Below are 16,155 nucleotides of genomic sequence, written 5' to 3'. Positions count from 1 at the left end.
ATCATTGTATAAAACTGTTACAGAGTGAAGTCAGCAGAACCAAGAAAGAGTATCCATGACTACAGCAATATAAACAGAAGAAAAATACAATAAACTGAACACTAAATAATTATGATCACCAAATTGGCCCGGAAGAGTTGAGAAAATGTTATGTATCTTCATGTAGGGGACTGTGGATATATAATGCTGCATGTGCTGTCTGTATTGGTTATTTTTGCCTCATGGATTTGTAATCAAGGAAGTAGGGAGGAAATATAAAGAAATTTTTTTTTCCCTTTTTGGAGGGGGGAAGGCAGGGCAGTTTGGAGTTAAGTGACTTGCCCAAGGTCACACAGCAAGTAAGAAATTTTTTTTAAAGGAGAAAAAATGAAGTAGTATGACTCTGTAAGGACAACCCCTCTAACATTAACTGTTCCCATCTTTTGTCATCTTTGTCAGTTTGTATGGTGTGAAGTAAAATCTCATAATTATTTTAATTTGTATTTCTCTTACTATTAGTGAGTTGGGGTATATTTTCATGTGATCTTTTATTGTGTGCAATTTTCCTTTTGAAAACTTTCATATTTATCTACTTATATATTGGGAAATGGATTTTGCTTTTCTGTCTTGTCTTAATTCCTTATATACAATGTCATACTTTTATTGTATCTTATACAGAACATTTTTTCCACTCAACTGTTTTTCTTCTAAATCTGTTTTCCTTTTTTTTTTTTTTTTTTTTTGGAAAAAGGTTTTTAGTTTTATAATGTCAAAATTGTCTGTTTTGTCTTTTTGTGATTGTCTCTGTCCCTTACTGACTTTTTTCTTTTCTTTCCTTTTTTAAATAAAAATCAGATACTAAGTGAATTCAACTTTTGATTTTTCATTGACTGTTAAGATTTTATACGTTCATGTAATAAGCAAGTTGAGATTTCCAAATGCTTTAATGGTCTCCAATAATAAAGAACACATTGGGTTTTGTACTTTTCCTTTGGAAAACATTCACCTTCAACCTGTCACTTCAGAACATAATGTTTGTTGGAAGTTGTGTGATTTAACCGAGTTTGAAGTTTCAATAAAATATAAGAGGGTATATTTTTCACAAGTCATTTCCGTATATCACATGAGAGATGAGAGATTTTTCTGTTGGGATATTGAGAAGATACCAGTGCAAAGCTGGTTATTTTAAAAAATTTGTTTCATTGATAGGCTTGCTTCTTTTTGTACAGCTTCCACTTATACAAAACCTTCAGAAAAATCTCTGTTGCAGAAAGTAAACATGAAATATGTTTTTTCTCCATCAGGTAAACTGGTCTGATCTTTCTGTAACAACTGTAACAAAAACACACCAAGAACTACAAGAATTCCTACTAAAGGTATGTGTTTTGAATAAGGCTACATAATAATGACCTGCTCAGTTTTAATAAAAGCCTTACACATAGGGAACAAAATTTTAATTTTAATATAAGGATACCGGAGAGGCACCTTCTTACATTTCTTGATGTTGACTGAAACATTTTCTAAATGTTACTTTGACTAATGTTAATTAAAAGAAATTTTTCACTTTTAAATTTCTTTGCTATATATTAACTTTTAGCGATGGAAATAGTGAAATTTTTACTCTTAGGATAAAATGTAACTCCACATCTCTTACTGAAAGGTTTGTGCCTGTTAATTTGGGGAATTGTGGAAAGAATGGTTTCCAGGAAATTAATTCAACCTCATTTCTGTAAAACTTTTCACAAACCTAAAAAAAAGTCATTCATAAAACTTTCTACTCTCATCTTTCTATATCTCCAACTAAAAGTTTTGATGGAATTTCTAAGCCATTAAGCAGAAGATAGTGATAAAGTTGTTTTGTTTTTTAGATAGCTCACAAGTGATCTTGTTCTTGACAGTTGTAGTTCACCTTTCTGAAGTTGGAGTTTGTTAGTGGTGGGGGAAAAATATGGAAAGAAAGCATAGGTTGAATCATGCTGGGGAATAGATGGTAGCCAGGCATAGTCCTGATACGCTCATTAGATATGTTTTGCCTTTTTTCACGTCTGTGCTCAAAGATAGTTTCTCCAAGTTCTGCTGCCTTTTCATTTTCGATTCAGCAGACTTTTGAGTACCTATTGTGTACAAGACATTCAAGGAGTGATAAGTACTAAAGGAGATGACAGATAAATAAGACCCTCCTTCCTCAAAAACCTTATGACTTGCTTTGTATTAATTTTTTTAATGTTGTAATGTGTTAATGATTAATTGTTTTAATGATTACATTAAAAATGATGGATAAATTAGAAGAACAAAAAGGCGAGAACTTGGGTAAAAATGTCTTTACTATTTTACTTGTACACGCACGCGCGCACACACACACACAAGCATGCGTATTTAAGTCACACACATGTGAGTCCCCCCTTAACATTCAGAGGTCTTAGGGGTACAGAAACGCTTAATAACTTGTAGGCCCTACCCTAACCCTTATACTTCTGATTATATTTATTTAATACACCAAACAAGTAAAACAATACACTGTACCCATAAAAAAGGTGAGAGATTAATCTCTCACACACCATGCAGTCTTTGCACATATTCTTTAGTGCACTGAAACTTAACAAAATTTAACTATTTGTAATAGATTTAGGTATGTATACTTATGGTACTAAATTATGAACTAGATTAATATTATAGAGTATTTATGCATTTATAACTTACTGAATTTTTTTAAAGTTTTTCTTACATATGCACATGGTCTGCAGTTTTCCTCAGTATACTGCAAATATCCAAAAATTCCTGTTTAATTATTGATAACCAACCTGTAATAACCCAAACCACAAATATTGAGGGATAACTGTATATTTTATTCCTTTGACCTGAAATAGCATCTTTGCCTCTTTTGCTTTTATATTCTGTTCTGCACTATGGTTATTGCGTGGTATTGCATATATATGTCTCAATCCTCTCCCTCCCCCAACTAGATTGTAAGCTTTATGAGGAAAAGGACCACATTGTCTTTTTCTCTCATCACACTTGACACAGCTCCTAACAGTCCTTTGCAGACTTATAAATAGTGGACTTAATAAATAGTGATTTGATGAACGAATTTGTAAATGAAATAGTATTTAGAAACAACCTTAGTTGAATATATTGGGAATTTTAAGTGGGGTGGTTTTAAAATTGTCTTCTTACAAATTTGAAAAAAGTTTTAAATTTATAAAAGTTTAATTATCAATAAAGTAATATTTTGGAGGTTAAGGGAAAGAGGCAAGAAATATTTATAAAGTGTTATTGATAATTTTTGCCTATTATGGATGTACCTTTCTTAGTTAATTGACAACAACTTGCCAAATTTTTATGAGTAAAATGAATCCTCTTGAATAAGCAAAATGTTGTGAATATAAACTAAGTAATTTCAGGGGATCAGTTCTTAAACAAATAGATTTTCACCTTGGCATTGTCTTAATACCTTTTAAATTTTAATTTTTTTTCTCTTCTACTTCTCTACCTTCGACCTCTCCCCTACCAAGTTTTTAGCAAAAAAAAAGGAAAGGAAAAAATATTTATGATAAATATGCATAGTCAAACAAAGCATATTCTTTTCATTGGCCATGTCTGGAAACACATATCTCATTCTTCATTTTGAATCCATCTACTTACTATCTGTGAGATGTGTTTATTGTGTTTTATTTTTGATTTCTCCAGAATAGTATTTTATCATTTCATCAATAAGTATCATTAAGTCTTTCAAAGTTATTTTGTTGCTTTTGTATAAGTTACTATCCTTGTTCTGCTCACTTCATTATGCATCTGTTCATAAAGGTCTTCCCAGTTCTCTCTGTAGCTACCCATCCCTTATTTCTTAGGGAAACATGTCATTTCATATGAAACAATAATAAATAGTATTCCATTATACTTGCATAGCATAATTTGTTCAACAGTTTGCTAAAGAGTGGATACTACTTTAGTTTCACTTTTTTTCCTTTTTTGCTGCTTCAAAAAGAGTTGTCATAAATATTTTTGTTCATATGGGTCCTGTTTCTCTGATTTCTTGGGGTTTAAGCTAGACATTAGTGTTACAATGATTTTGAGAGCATAGTTTCAAATTATTTTCTAGGCTGGCAAGACCAAATCGTAGCTCCACTAACAACTAATTAACTTGTACACTTGTTTTCCTTCAGCCTCTTCAGTATTTGTAATTTCTCTGGTTATCTTCTTTGGAAATCTGATGGATGAAGTGGAAACTCTAGAGTTGTTTTAATTATATTTCTAATTATGAGTGATTTCAAACATTTTTTCAGTATCATTGTTCACAACTTGTATTTCTTCCTTTAAAAACTACCTTTTCATATCTTTTGGTCATTGATCCATTGGAAGAATGAATCATATTCTTAAAAATTTGAATCTCTTTCTTATATAATATCTTCTAAATGAGGCCCTTATCAGAGAAATTTGCTGCAAAGCATCTTTTTTTCATAGTTCGCTCTTTCCCTTCTTATTATAGCTTCATTGATTTTGTTTATGCAAAAACTTCTTAATTTTATGTACTCAGAATTGTTTATTTTATCTTCTTTGACCCTCTATCTTTTCTTTGGCCCTGAATTCTTTTGGTATCCATAATCTCAAAGATAAATTCTTCCTGCTTCTCTAATTTGCTTATGTGTCACCTTCCATGTCTAAGTCATATGTCTATTTTGAGTTTGTCTTAGTATAGAGTGTGAACTGTTGTTCTATATCTAGTTTATGCTAGACTGCTTTCTAGCTTCCCATTGGTTGTATTTTATACCTAATCTGTTCTCTTCCACTGATTTAACCTTTCTAATTATTTTGATGATTATTGCTTTGTAGTACAGATTCAGGTCTTACATTTCTAGGCCTCCTTCTTTCCCATTATTTCCTAATTATTTGACATTTTTTACCTTTTGTTCCTCTACATGAAAAACATTTTTTTCTAGTTCAATAAAATAATTATTTCACATGATTGGCAGGGCATTTAATAGGTAAATTAATTTAGTATTGTCAATTTTATTATATTGGCAGGACTTTTTTGAGCAATTAGTAAAAGGATTCTTAACTAGGGGTCTTTAAAGTTTTTAAAAAATATTTTAATTGTATTTTGATATAATTGGTTTCCTTTGTAATCCTACATATTGTATGCACTTAAAAGCATTATTCTGAAGAGAGTTACATGATACACAAAAGGCTAAGAAATTTATAATTAATATTTCTGCAGTCATTTAGGTCTTTTTCCCCCATAAGTAGTGTTTTATAATTATGTTTGTGTATGGGTCCTGGTTGTGTTTTGGTAGATGGGCTTCCAAATATTTTGTGCACCTTGACTATCCAGTTAAGGCTCTACTTTCCAGGGGCAGAGCCAAGATGGCAAAATAAAAGCAGGAACTTGCTTAAACTTCCCCATCAACCATCTCCAATACCTTTAAAATGTGACTCTAAACAAATTTTAGAGTTGCAGAACCCACAAAGTGACAGAGAGAAAGAAATCTCCTACTGAAGGTGGCCTGGCATACAGGAAGGGTCTGTTGCACTGGGTTGGGAATTGAGCACAGTCCCATGTGAACCTCAGGGTCCCAGACCCAGGGTGGCCCCAACCAGTGGCACAGACCAGCCAGAACAGACTTCAGGAGAGTGAATCACCAGCAGCTGTGGTGATTTCCAGACTTTTCAACCCATAAATGCCAAAGAGAAAGTAAAAGGTCAGTGGGGAACTCTATTGGAACTGGGTGAATGAAGAGCGCAGTTCTGCTCTTGACCCTAGGGGGAGAGGTGATGAAGGCTGCAGCTGCTGCCAAGTGGCTGCCTCTGGAACTCCTGGCCTGCAGATCATAGGGATACCAAGCAACCTTTCAGAGGGTAATCACTCTTGCTTTGACCTGCTTGGATCTGGGTCACAGATATTGGGCCACCCTTCTTTCAAGCATTCATGATGAAAAAACCAGAGCTGAACAGAAAATTTGACTTTCAAATACAAGAAGCAAGAGTAGCATGAGAAGGTAAAGAGGAAAAAGAAATCATAAGGAACTTATTAAAGTTGAACTGTTTACATTCCTACATGGAAAAACAATCGTAACTCATGAGACTTTTCTCATTATGAGGATAGCTGAAGGGAATATATATGTTTATATATGTACATATATATGTATACATACATATGTTTATATAGGAGGGTGTATGTATATAAATGCATATGTGAGTATATATATGTGTGTGTATATGTATACATAGACAGAGGGCACAGGATCAGGTGAATAGAAAGGGATATAAAAAATAAAGAGGTGACAGAGGAATATAATGAGAGAAGGCGATAGGGAGAGATAGAATAGGATAAATTATCTCATATAAAAGAGGCAAGAGAAAACTTAAGATGGACGGGAAGAACAGGAAGGTGAAAGAGAATGGGACAACCTGATTCTCATCGAATTTGGCCTAAGGAGGGAACAGCATACACACTCAATTGGGTATCTTACCCTACAGGAAAGTAGGGGGAAGGGAATGGGGTGGGTATGATAAAAGGGTGGGTATGATAAAAGGGAGGGCTGATTGGGGGAGAGGGTAGTTAGAAGCACACACTTTTGAAAAGGGACAGGGTCAAAGTAGAAAAAGAATAAAGCGGGATAGGATGGAGGGAAATATAGTTAGTCTTTCACAATATATCTACTATGGAAATGTTTTGTGTAAGTACATGTGTACAGCCTATATTGAATTGCTTGTCTTCCCAGTGGGGGTGGGTGAGGAGGGAAGAAGGAAAAGAATATGGAGATCTAAGCTTTAAAAACAAATGTTTTTTAAAAAAGTTATTTTTTACATGCAACTGGGAAATAAGATATACAGGTGCTGGGGTTTTGAAATCCATCTTGCCCTACTAGGAAGTTAGGAGAGGGGCAGGGGAGGATATAAGAGAGAGAGCAGATTGGGGGAAGGGGTATTCAGGAGGCTTGCTATCTAGGTGTGTGTGGGGGGGGGAAGACGGGGAGAATTTGTAACTCAAGATCTTGTGGAAATGAATGGCGAAAACTAAAAATAAAAGATTTAGAAGAAAAAGATTCCACTTTCTAGCATTGGAGTTTGTTTTCTGTTTCTGTGTGTGTGTGTGTGTGTGTGTGTTTTGTCCAGATAGGAGAAAAGTGAAGTCCATGGAATGTTCACTACTTCCTCTGTATTTGTATACTCTTCAGCTCATGTGCCTTATTATGTGTTTTAATCTGGTATATATTTTAGAGTTTTATTGGGGTGTTTGCAGGATATCTGGCCTCCTCTGGGTCCTACCATACTGCCATTTTACCATACTAAATTTTTTTTAATGTTACTGATAATTTTTATATATCATACATCCTTCTACTATAGACTCCAAATTAGATCCCACACAATATAGGATCCCTGAAAAGTTAAATAAAACAACATAAATAATTGTGACTGATAGTACATGCAACCTTAACACTGTTTAAAAATAAATGTTTCCTCTTTAACTTAGTAGCAACATCTAGTGTTTTCTCTCTGTTTTCATTTAATATTTTCACTTATATAGCCAAAGCAATTTGTTTAATATTTTAGTTTTGCCTGGTTTACACTATATCACTTTATATACATCTTCCTACATTTATTTGATTTCTTTACTTTTATTCATTATAGTATATTTATATTCCTTTTATTATATACTGCCCTTTTAAAAAGCATTCCTGTAAACATGTTTGATTCTTTTTTTTTCTATTACAAATATTGCCATTATGAATATTTTCCTACAGATATATCATTTCTTCTTATGATTTTCTTTGGAATGTGATTCTAATAGTCCAGTCACTAGGTCAGAATGAAGCAGTCACTTTTTTTGACATTCATTTAACACTTATATGTTCCAGACATTGGGTTAAACACTGAAGACACATAGAAAAGCAAAACCTGGTACCTGCCACAAATTTCACATCCCGATGGGGAACTGACTTAAATAACTATATACAAATGATATCTATATAGTGTGTAAATGTAAAATAATCTCAGCTACAAGACACTGGTAGTGGGGTGCAGGGCTAAAGGTATGAGTAACTTCATAACTTTTCTTCAGAGATCCCAGATGTTCTCCTAAGGGATTAGACCAGTTCACAGCTTGGCCAGCAGGGAGTTTTTATGCCTGTTTTCTAGCACTAAGTTTTCTTATGCAGTAATCATAATCATAACTAACATTTATGTAATGCTTTAAGAGAAAGGTGCAGACTGTGAGGGGGTGGAGTCAAGATGGCGGAGTAGAAGCACGACCTCTGAGCTGCTCCAGCTTCCACCTTCCCCAATCAATGTAAAAAGGGGACTCTGAACAAACTTTGGAGCTGTAGAACCCACAAAATGACAGAGAGAAGCTAACCTCCCACTGAGGACAGGCCAGCAGCAAGCATCTGGCGTAGCACTCTGGGAGCCAAGCCGAGGCCCGCCATGAGCTGGAGGTTTTAACCTCAGGGTAGGCCTGACCAGCCCCCTGCAGAAGGGACTCCAGGTCAGCAGTAGCTGTGGCCATTTCCAGAATTATCAACACACAGATGCGAAGGACAAAGTAGAGGTCAGTGCAGTCTGGACTTTGGGACCCAGTAAGTGGGAGTACACCCACTTTTGCCCCCAGGGCGAGAAGCCGCTGAGATGCCCAGCACAGCCAGCCAGCGCCACGTGGCAGCTTCAGCTCCTGGCCTGCAGAGTGTAGGGGCACCAACAACCAGTCTGAGGGGTAATCACTCTTGCTTTAACCTGCTTGGATCTGGATTGTAGTCTAGGGTGGAGGTCCTGGGGTTTGTGACCAGCTTGCCAGAGTGTGTGGAGGCCACAGAGAGGGCACCCATCTCTTATCTCCGGCAGCTAAGAAAACCCCAGCGTTTGGGACGAAAGCTCCCCTGTCTGGTGTCAAAGTCCTACTGTGACAAAAGCCCAAGGGTCAAGTGACTGAGAGGTGACATGACCAGGCAAAGGAACAAAGCAGACAGAAGATTCCAACATTAGACTCCTATTTGGGGGACAAAAAGGAGCAAAGCATGGAACAGGAGGAAGACAGTGAATTCAGAACTCCTGCACCAAAAGCCTCAAAGGAAAATACGAGCTGGTTACAGGCCATAGAGGACCTAAAGAAGCAGATAAGAGAAGTGGAGGAAAAATTGGGAAGAGAAATGAGAATGATGCAAGAAAATTACGAAATGAGAGTCAACAGCCTGACTGAGGAAATTCAAACCTTAAAAAACAGACTGACTCATTGGCAAAAGAGGCTCAAAAAGGCAATGAGGAGAAGAATCCCTTAAAAAGCTGAATTTGCCAGTTGGAAAAAGAATCTCAAAAGCTCACTGAGGAAAATCATTCCGTTAGAATTAGATTGAAGCAAATGGAAGCTAATGACTTTATGAGAAATCAAGAGGCTGTTAAACAGATCCAAACAAATTAAAGAATAGAAGGCAATGTGAAATATCTCATGGGAAAAACCACTGACCTGGAGAATAGATCCAGGAGAGATAATTTAAAAATTATTGGACTACCTGAAAGCCATGATCAAGGTAAGAACCTAGAAATCATCCTCCAGGAAGTTCTCAAAGAAAACTGCCCTGATGTTTTAGAACCAGAGGGCAAAATAGAGGTTGAAAGAATCCATTGATCACCTCCTGAAAAAGATCCCAAAAAGAAAACTCCTAGGAATATTATAGCCAGGTTCCAGAATTCCCAGATTAAGGAGAGAATATTACAAGCAGCCAGGAAGAAACAATTTGAATATTGTGGAAACACAATCAGGATAACCTAGGATCTGGCAGCTTCTACACTGAGGGATCAAAGGGCTTGGAATATGATATTCTGGAGGTCAAAGGATCTGGGATTAAAACCAAGAATCACCTACCCAGCAAAACTGAGTATCATGTTTCAGGGGAAAATATGGTCATTCAGTGGAATAGAGGACTTTCAAGCATTCTTGCTGAAAAAATCAGAGTTGAATAGAAAATTTGACATTCAAATACAAGAAGCAAGAGAAACATGAGAAGATAAACAGGGAAAAGAAATCATAAGGAACTTATCAAAGTTGTACTATTAACATTCCTACGTGAAAAAAAATAATTGTAACTGATGAAACTTTTCTCAGTATGAAAATAGTTGAAGGGAATATAAATGTAAATATACATATATATATATGTGTGTGTGTGTGTGTCTATATATGGGGGTATATGGGCATATGAATACATATGTGAATTGTGTATATATGTTTACAGGTATACTTAGAGGGCACAAGACCAATTTAACAGGAAGGGATGATACTTAAAAGGTGAAATTAAGAGGTGAGAGAGGAATGTAATGAGAGGAGATGGGGAGAGACAGAATGGGGTAAACTATCTCATATAGAAGAGGCAAGGGAAAATGGTTACAATGGAGGGGAAGAATAGGAAAACAAAAGGGAATGTGTCAACCTTATTCCCATTGAATTTGGCTTGGGGAGGGAATGAAATACACACTAAATAGGGTATCTCACCCTACAGGAGAGTAGGGGCGAAGGTGATGAGAGGGAAGGCAGGCTGGCGGGGAGGGAAGTTGGAAGCACCCACTTTTGAAAAGGGACAGGATCAAAGCAGAGAATAGAACAAGTGGGAGGTGGGATAGGAGGGAGGGAAATACAGTCAGTCTTTTACAATATATCTACTATGTTATTGTTTTGCATTAGCCACACATGTACAACCTATACTGAACTGCTTATCTTCCCAGTAAGGGTGGGTGACAAAGGGAGGAAGGGAATGAATCTGGAATTCAGTTTTAAAATCAAATGTTTAAATATATGTGTGTATACATATACATATATATTACATATACACACACATATACACACTATTATGAATACTATTTTACATTTAATTGGGAAGTAAGATATACAGGCACTGGGGCATAGAGATCCATCATACCCTACGGGAAAAGTCGAAAGGGGTATGGGAGAGAGCAGATTGGAGGAGGGGATATCCTGTGGGACTGCTATTTTGGGGCAGGGGGGTGGTTGGGGGAAAACAGGGAGAAAATTTGTAACTGAAAATCTGGCGGAAACGAATGATGTAAATCAGAAGTTAATAAAGCATTTGGAGAAAAAAAAAAAGTAAGGTGCAAAATGATTTACAAACATCCCATTTTATCCCCATAACAACAATGTGAGGGAAGTGCTATTGTTATTCTCATTTCCCAAATGAGAAAACTGAGGCAAACTGGTTGTGATTTGCCCAGGATCACAAAGCTGCTGAGTGTCTGAGACTGTATTTGAACTCAGGTCTTTTGACTCCAGATCTAGCACTTCTCTACATTGCACCACCTAGTTGCTTTTTGTTATCTTTGCCTACTTAATGGACCTGAGTGATAACTCAGTTTTTATTATTCGTGCATTTCTTCTTCCAAGAACTGTTAGTGTATAATTTTCAGTCACTTCTCTGTTGACTTGGACTGTCAACTATTTCTGATGTGTTCTTGTCTCTGTTTATTCTTTTTCTACTTATTCTAGCTGCTTCTTTTTATGCTAAACTTTTTTTTTAAATTTTCATGTACTAATACGTTTTGTCTTTTATGATCTGCCCTACTTGGTTACAAATGCACCATTTATCCATATGAAAGAGAACCTATCATTCTGTAACATTTTAATTATGATTTTTAAAAAATTCAGCTTGTTATTTGTAGTACGTGGCACAAGATATAGACCCTAATTTTTTTTCTATTAAACTTCTATACAATTCTCTAATAGTTATTGAAGAACCCCACCCCCATTCTGTATATATTCTTTAGTTTATTTAAAACAAGATTGATGGACATATTTACTTTAAAGTCTCACATATCTAATTTATTCCAGTGATCTGCTTTTTAAAAAATGATTCACCAGGTAGTTTTGTTATAATCTGAGATTTGACAAACTTTCCTTGACTGTTTATTATTGCTACATATGAATTTTTTTTAATTTACTTTGTAAATGGTCATTTTGGAGAAGTGTAAAAAAATTAAATCTCTATGGAAAACCATAGAGAATTGGCAGAGATTGGCCAGGAATAGACAGATTGCAATCCATATCATTGGAAGGGATACTAAAAAGTCTGAGATGACACATTACTGAGTTTGAGGGACAGAATTTTACAGAATATCTCCTTGATAATCCAATAAATTTAGTGTTTAATTTGTAGGTATCAGTTTAGTCTATCTGTGGCTTCCACCATTTTACCCTATCCATATGCAGGAGTAGATTGGGACAAATCAATTTGCATTTTTGCAACTCTTAGGTTTCCCCCCTACCCACAAAATTTTACAAAGGAAAGAGACTTCCTTTTTCCTCTGATAGCCAGTGACCTCAGTATCACAGAGGTGCTGAATGGGGGTGTATTCGTTATTAATTTAAAACCAGTTTCCTTCAACAAGGAGAGGCTCCAGTGACTGATCTCCGAACTTGGTTTGGGAAAATGGGAAACTTTAGGAAGACTTACAGACCCTTAAGTACTTTAGTCTTTGTTAGTACAGATTGCTTAGGCATACCAAATGGTCAGGTATATTTACAGGAGCAAAAGTAATAGAAAAATTTTCCATTTTCAGTAGCAATTAATTTGACCTTAACCTAATTTTTTCCTTTTTTTTTCCTTTTTTTAAAAATTTTACTGTTGGGAAGCAGTATAGGAATCAATGGAAGTGTGAGAACAGAGTAGAGGCTGCAAATTTCAGAATAATAAACCGTTAGCCCCAGAGAGTAGCAGGGAAGTAATTCTTGTCTTCTCTTGTTTTTCTGTATGTGATTCAAGGACTCTTTTTGTTCCTTTCAGTCTGTTTAGTTGTATTTCCCTCTTTCCTTCTGATCAAAATTTATAATCTATTTTTATACAGAAGTTGAAATACAATTAAGTTTTAAATGAATAAAATTGAATAAAATAAAATAAATAAAGTTTTAAATGTAACAGCATGACTTTACTACTCTATCCTTCCCAAATCACCTGAATAATTCTAACCATGGTAAGGTAAAACTGCTTTATCAGGATATTTTAATCCTGGATATTTTGTCATATTTCACTTACTCAGTCCTATAAATTTCCTTTCTTTTCTTTTCTTTTTTTTTTTTCTTTTTTTGGAAGGCTGTTGGGGTTCAGTAACTTGCCCAAGGTTATATGGCTAGTTTGTGTGTGTGTGGGTGTGGGTGTGGGTGTGGGTGTGGGTGTGGGTGTGTGGGTGTGTGGGTGTTAAGTGTCTGAGACCGGAACCAAACGGGTCGTTCTGACTCCGCGCCGGCGCTCTACTCACTGCGCCACCTAGCTGCCCCCAGTCCTATAAATTTCTAAACTGAGGTGATTTTAAAAAGTACTACAGGTTTCTAGAGTAAGGATATAACATGCTAGGCAGACACAAGTTTCTTCTGAAAATTCCCCAGTGAAAGACCTTTTTGGTTAACATTGGAGCTTTACAAGAAGTTTCATATTACAAATATATTTTTTAAACTACAGAGTAAATAATTGTATTGAGTGCTCTTTTTATATTTTCTGAAATACTCAGCAAAAAATTTAGACTCCAGTTGTAGCCTGTGATTGATAATGAAGAGGAAGGATAAATATATAAAAATACAAGTACTTTATTGTGTTTGTATATGTATATACATACACACACTCTTCCTTTATAGACTACAATCAGTAAAAATGGGAATTAATATAAGGAACAAAAGCAATTAGACTTAGGTGGAGACAATGATATCCTGCATAGTGAGTGTGTCAAAGAACAACTCAAATAATAATTGTGGAAAAGATTGAAGATGGCATAGCAACTCAGTAATTCTAGGATGCAGCTAAAGTATTTATCAGGAAAATTTTATCTAGGAATTTTAAAATAGGATTAAATAATTTAATATGTAATTTGAGAAACTGAAATTAATCAACAAGTAAAACTAAAATAAGCAAAAAATATCTTGGAAATTAGAGATATAAAAGAAATGGAAAACAGAGTTTCTGTAGAAATGATTACAACAACAAAAGCCTCAGTCTCCAAAAAGAATAATAAAATTGATAAACCTCTAGCTACAATAAGGAAAAAGAGGGAGGAAAGTCAAGTTATTTTTTAAAAAGTGAAATAATAATAATAATAACTAACATTTATACAATACTTACTGTATGCCAGACTTTGTGCCAAGTATTTTAACAGTTTTATTTATTTAACTATTTTATTTGATCCTCACAACAATTCTGGGAGGTAGGTGCTATTATTATCTTCATTTTATAGATGATGAAACAGACAAATATAGACAGGTTAAATGATTTGTCTTGTAACACTCAGTGTCTGAGGCTGGATTTGAACTTGGAGATTTTTGGACTCCAGGCCCAGCATTCTATCTACCATACATACATAATTATCAGGCAAACTGAGAATTTTAAATCAATTTATGATTACTTGCAATAATATGAAATACCCAAATTACCAAAACATGGAAATGGAAATATGACCTCATTCTCAAAAAATGAAAATTGAATAACATAAAGGAACTACCCAAGGGAACGAGGAGGGCAGGTTGAAATCAAGAAATGGCAGCACTAAAGACAGCAATAACTTCATTGTCCAGAATGCTGTATGAGCACTAGAGATTGAAGTTATATAATTTGGCTGTTTTAAGCAGTTGTAGAAATGTAAATAATGGAAAATCATATGCTTTTCCCAGACAGTATAATGGATCCCACCATATTAGTACTGTATCATTAAGACACTTACTTCCACTTACATGAACTGGTACAAAGTGAAGTGAGGAGAACCAGGAGAACATTATACGCAATAGCAGCAATGGTGTAATGATGATCTTCTCTGATCAATACAGTAATCTAAGACACTTCTGAAGGACTTAAGATGACAGACACTTTCCACCTCTAGAGAGAGAATTGATGAAGTCTTGAGTACAGATTGAAGTGTTTTTTTTTTCACTTCCATTTTTCTTGCCATAGGGGGCAGAAGGGATATGGCCAATATAGAAGTGTGTTTTGCATGATTTCATGTATGTAATTGATCTCACTTTTCTTGTCTTCTCAATGGGGAGGGGAAAGGAGGTAGAGAGAGAATTAGGAACCCAGAATTTAAGGGAAAAAAGAATGTTAAAAAATTTTTTTTGGAAAAAGACACTTCTGAGTCACTCTTGTGTTGGAGTCCTAAGATATTCTTTATATATATATATGTTGAGCTTTTACATCATCAGCTGAATGTTGAAATATATGCTTTTTTCACCTTCAGGTATGCCCATAAAACACAAAAATCTGGTTATATGTCACTTCAAAGTAGTAAAAACACTGACTGCATTGATTATTGTTTACTATGTCAGTTAAGAATAATTACAGAAGAAATTGCTTTTGATGAATCACGTGCAAGAATGTTTTTTCTTGATATTGGGTTTTATTACAAAAAATTTTACATCTTTTTTTTTAACATGTGGGAAATTCATTATTTATTCATCTAGCTTCCAAAGGAACTGTCTTCAGAAACTTTTGACAAGACAATTTTGCGAGCACTAAATCAGGGGTCTCAGAAGAGAGAAGAACGGAGACATCCTGACCTAGAGCCAATCCTAAGGTAATAAGCTGCCTGAAATAGCCCTGTTAGCATAACTGTTACTCAGTGTAACAGATTATCATGATAAACACTGGCATTGGTTACTGAAACACGCTGTTTTCTCTGTAGCTCCTTAAAATAGACTATTTGTGTTTAGGATTTTTTAGGTATACTTCTGGATTAAAAAAATGAACTTTTGTGTTTTTATTATGTTTAACATGCTGATTTTGAGCTAGCTACTATTCAAAATATGTAAGTTTTGATTTTTTTTTAAGTAAAATCTTTCATATCCAATATGAAGGACTTACTGAGGGGAAGATTCCATATTTAAGATCCTTGATTCTTTCACAACTGATTAAAAGATTATATTTAGGATAGTTGGATACAGTAAAATTTTAGTACACATTACCATGTTTAAATGTTTACACATAGGTTTATAAATAGTTATTACTTTCCTGTAAATCATGCTAAATTATTAGTTTGTTCAGTTGTTTTTCATGATATTATGAAATTTTGTTAACTTTATTCCACAATTTTGGGTATTTTTATAAAAATAGATTTTTTTTTTGGTCAGGAAATTTTACTTTCTGTGATGCTTCTCTATTCATACTGTGACAAGACAGATTTCGTGCAGCTCTGAAAACTTAAAAGCCA

The 16,155-nt window shown here is 34.9% G+C and overlaps 1 protein-coding gene across 1 annotated transcript in view; it reads left to right on the top strand.

Moving 5' to 3' along the window:
* The window catches only part of ZCCHC2 (zinc finger CCHC-type containing 2), an 87,030-nt gene that overhangs the window by 35,440 nt on the left and 35,435 nt on the right, over positions 1-16,155 (top strand). The window contains exons 4-5 of the mRNA XM_069100245.1: positions 1,284-1,355; positions 15,410-15,522. Of these exons, the coding sequence (XP_068956346.1) occupies positions 1,284-1,355; positions 15,410-15,522 (185 nt within the window). The remainder of the gene's footprint in view (positions 1-1,283; positions 1,356-15,409; positions 15,523-16,155) is intronic.

Source organism: Petaurus breviceps, unplaced genomic scaffold (genome assembly GCF_028583685.1).
Source record: "Petaurus breviceps papuanus isolate PSGF00001 unplaced genomic scaffold, PetGlider_PUasm1.0 38, whole genome shotgun sequence".
Taxonomy (NCBI): Eukaryota; Metazoa; Chordata; class Mammalia; order Diprotodontia; family Petauridae; genus Petaurus; species Petaurus breviceps.
This window is presented reverse-complemented; position numbering and strand designations above follow the sequence as displayed.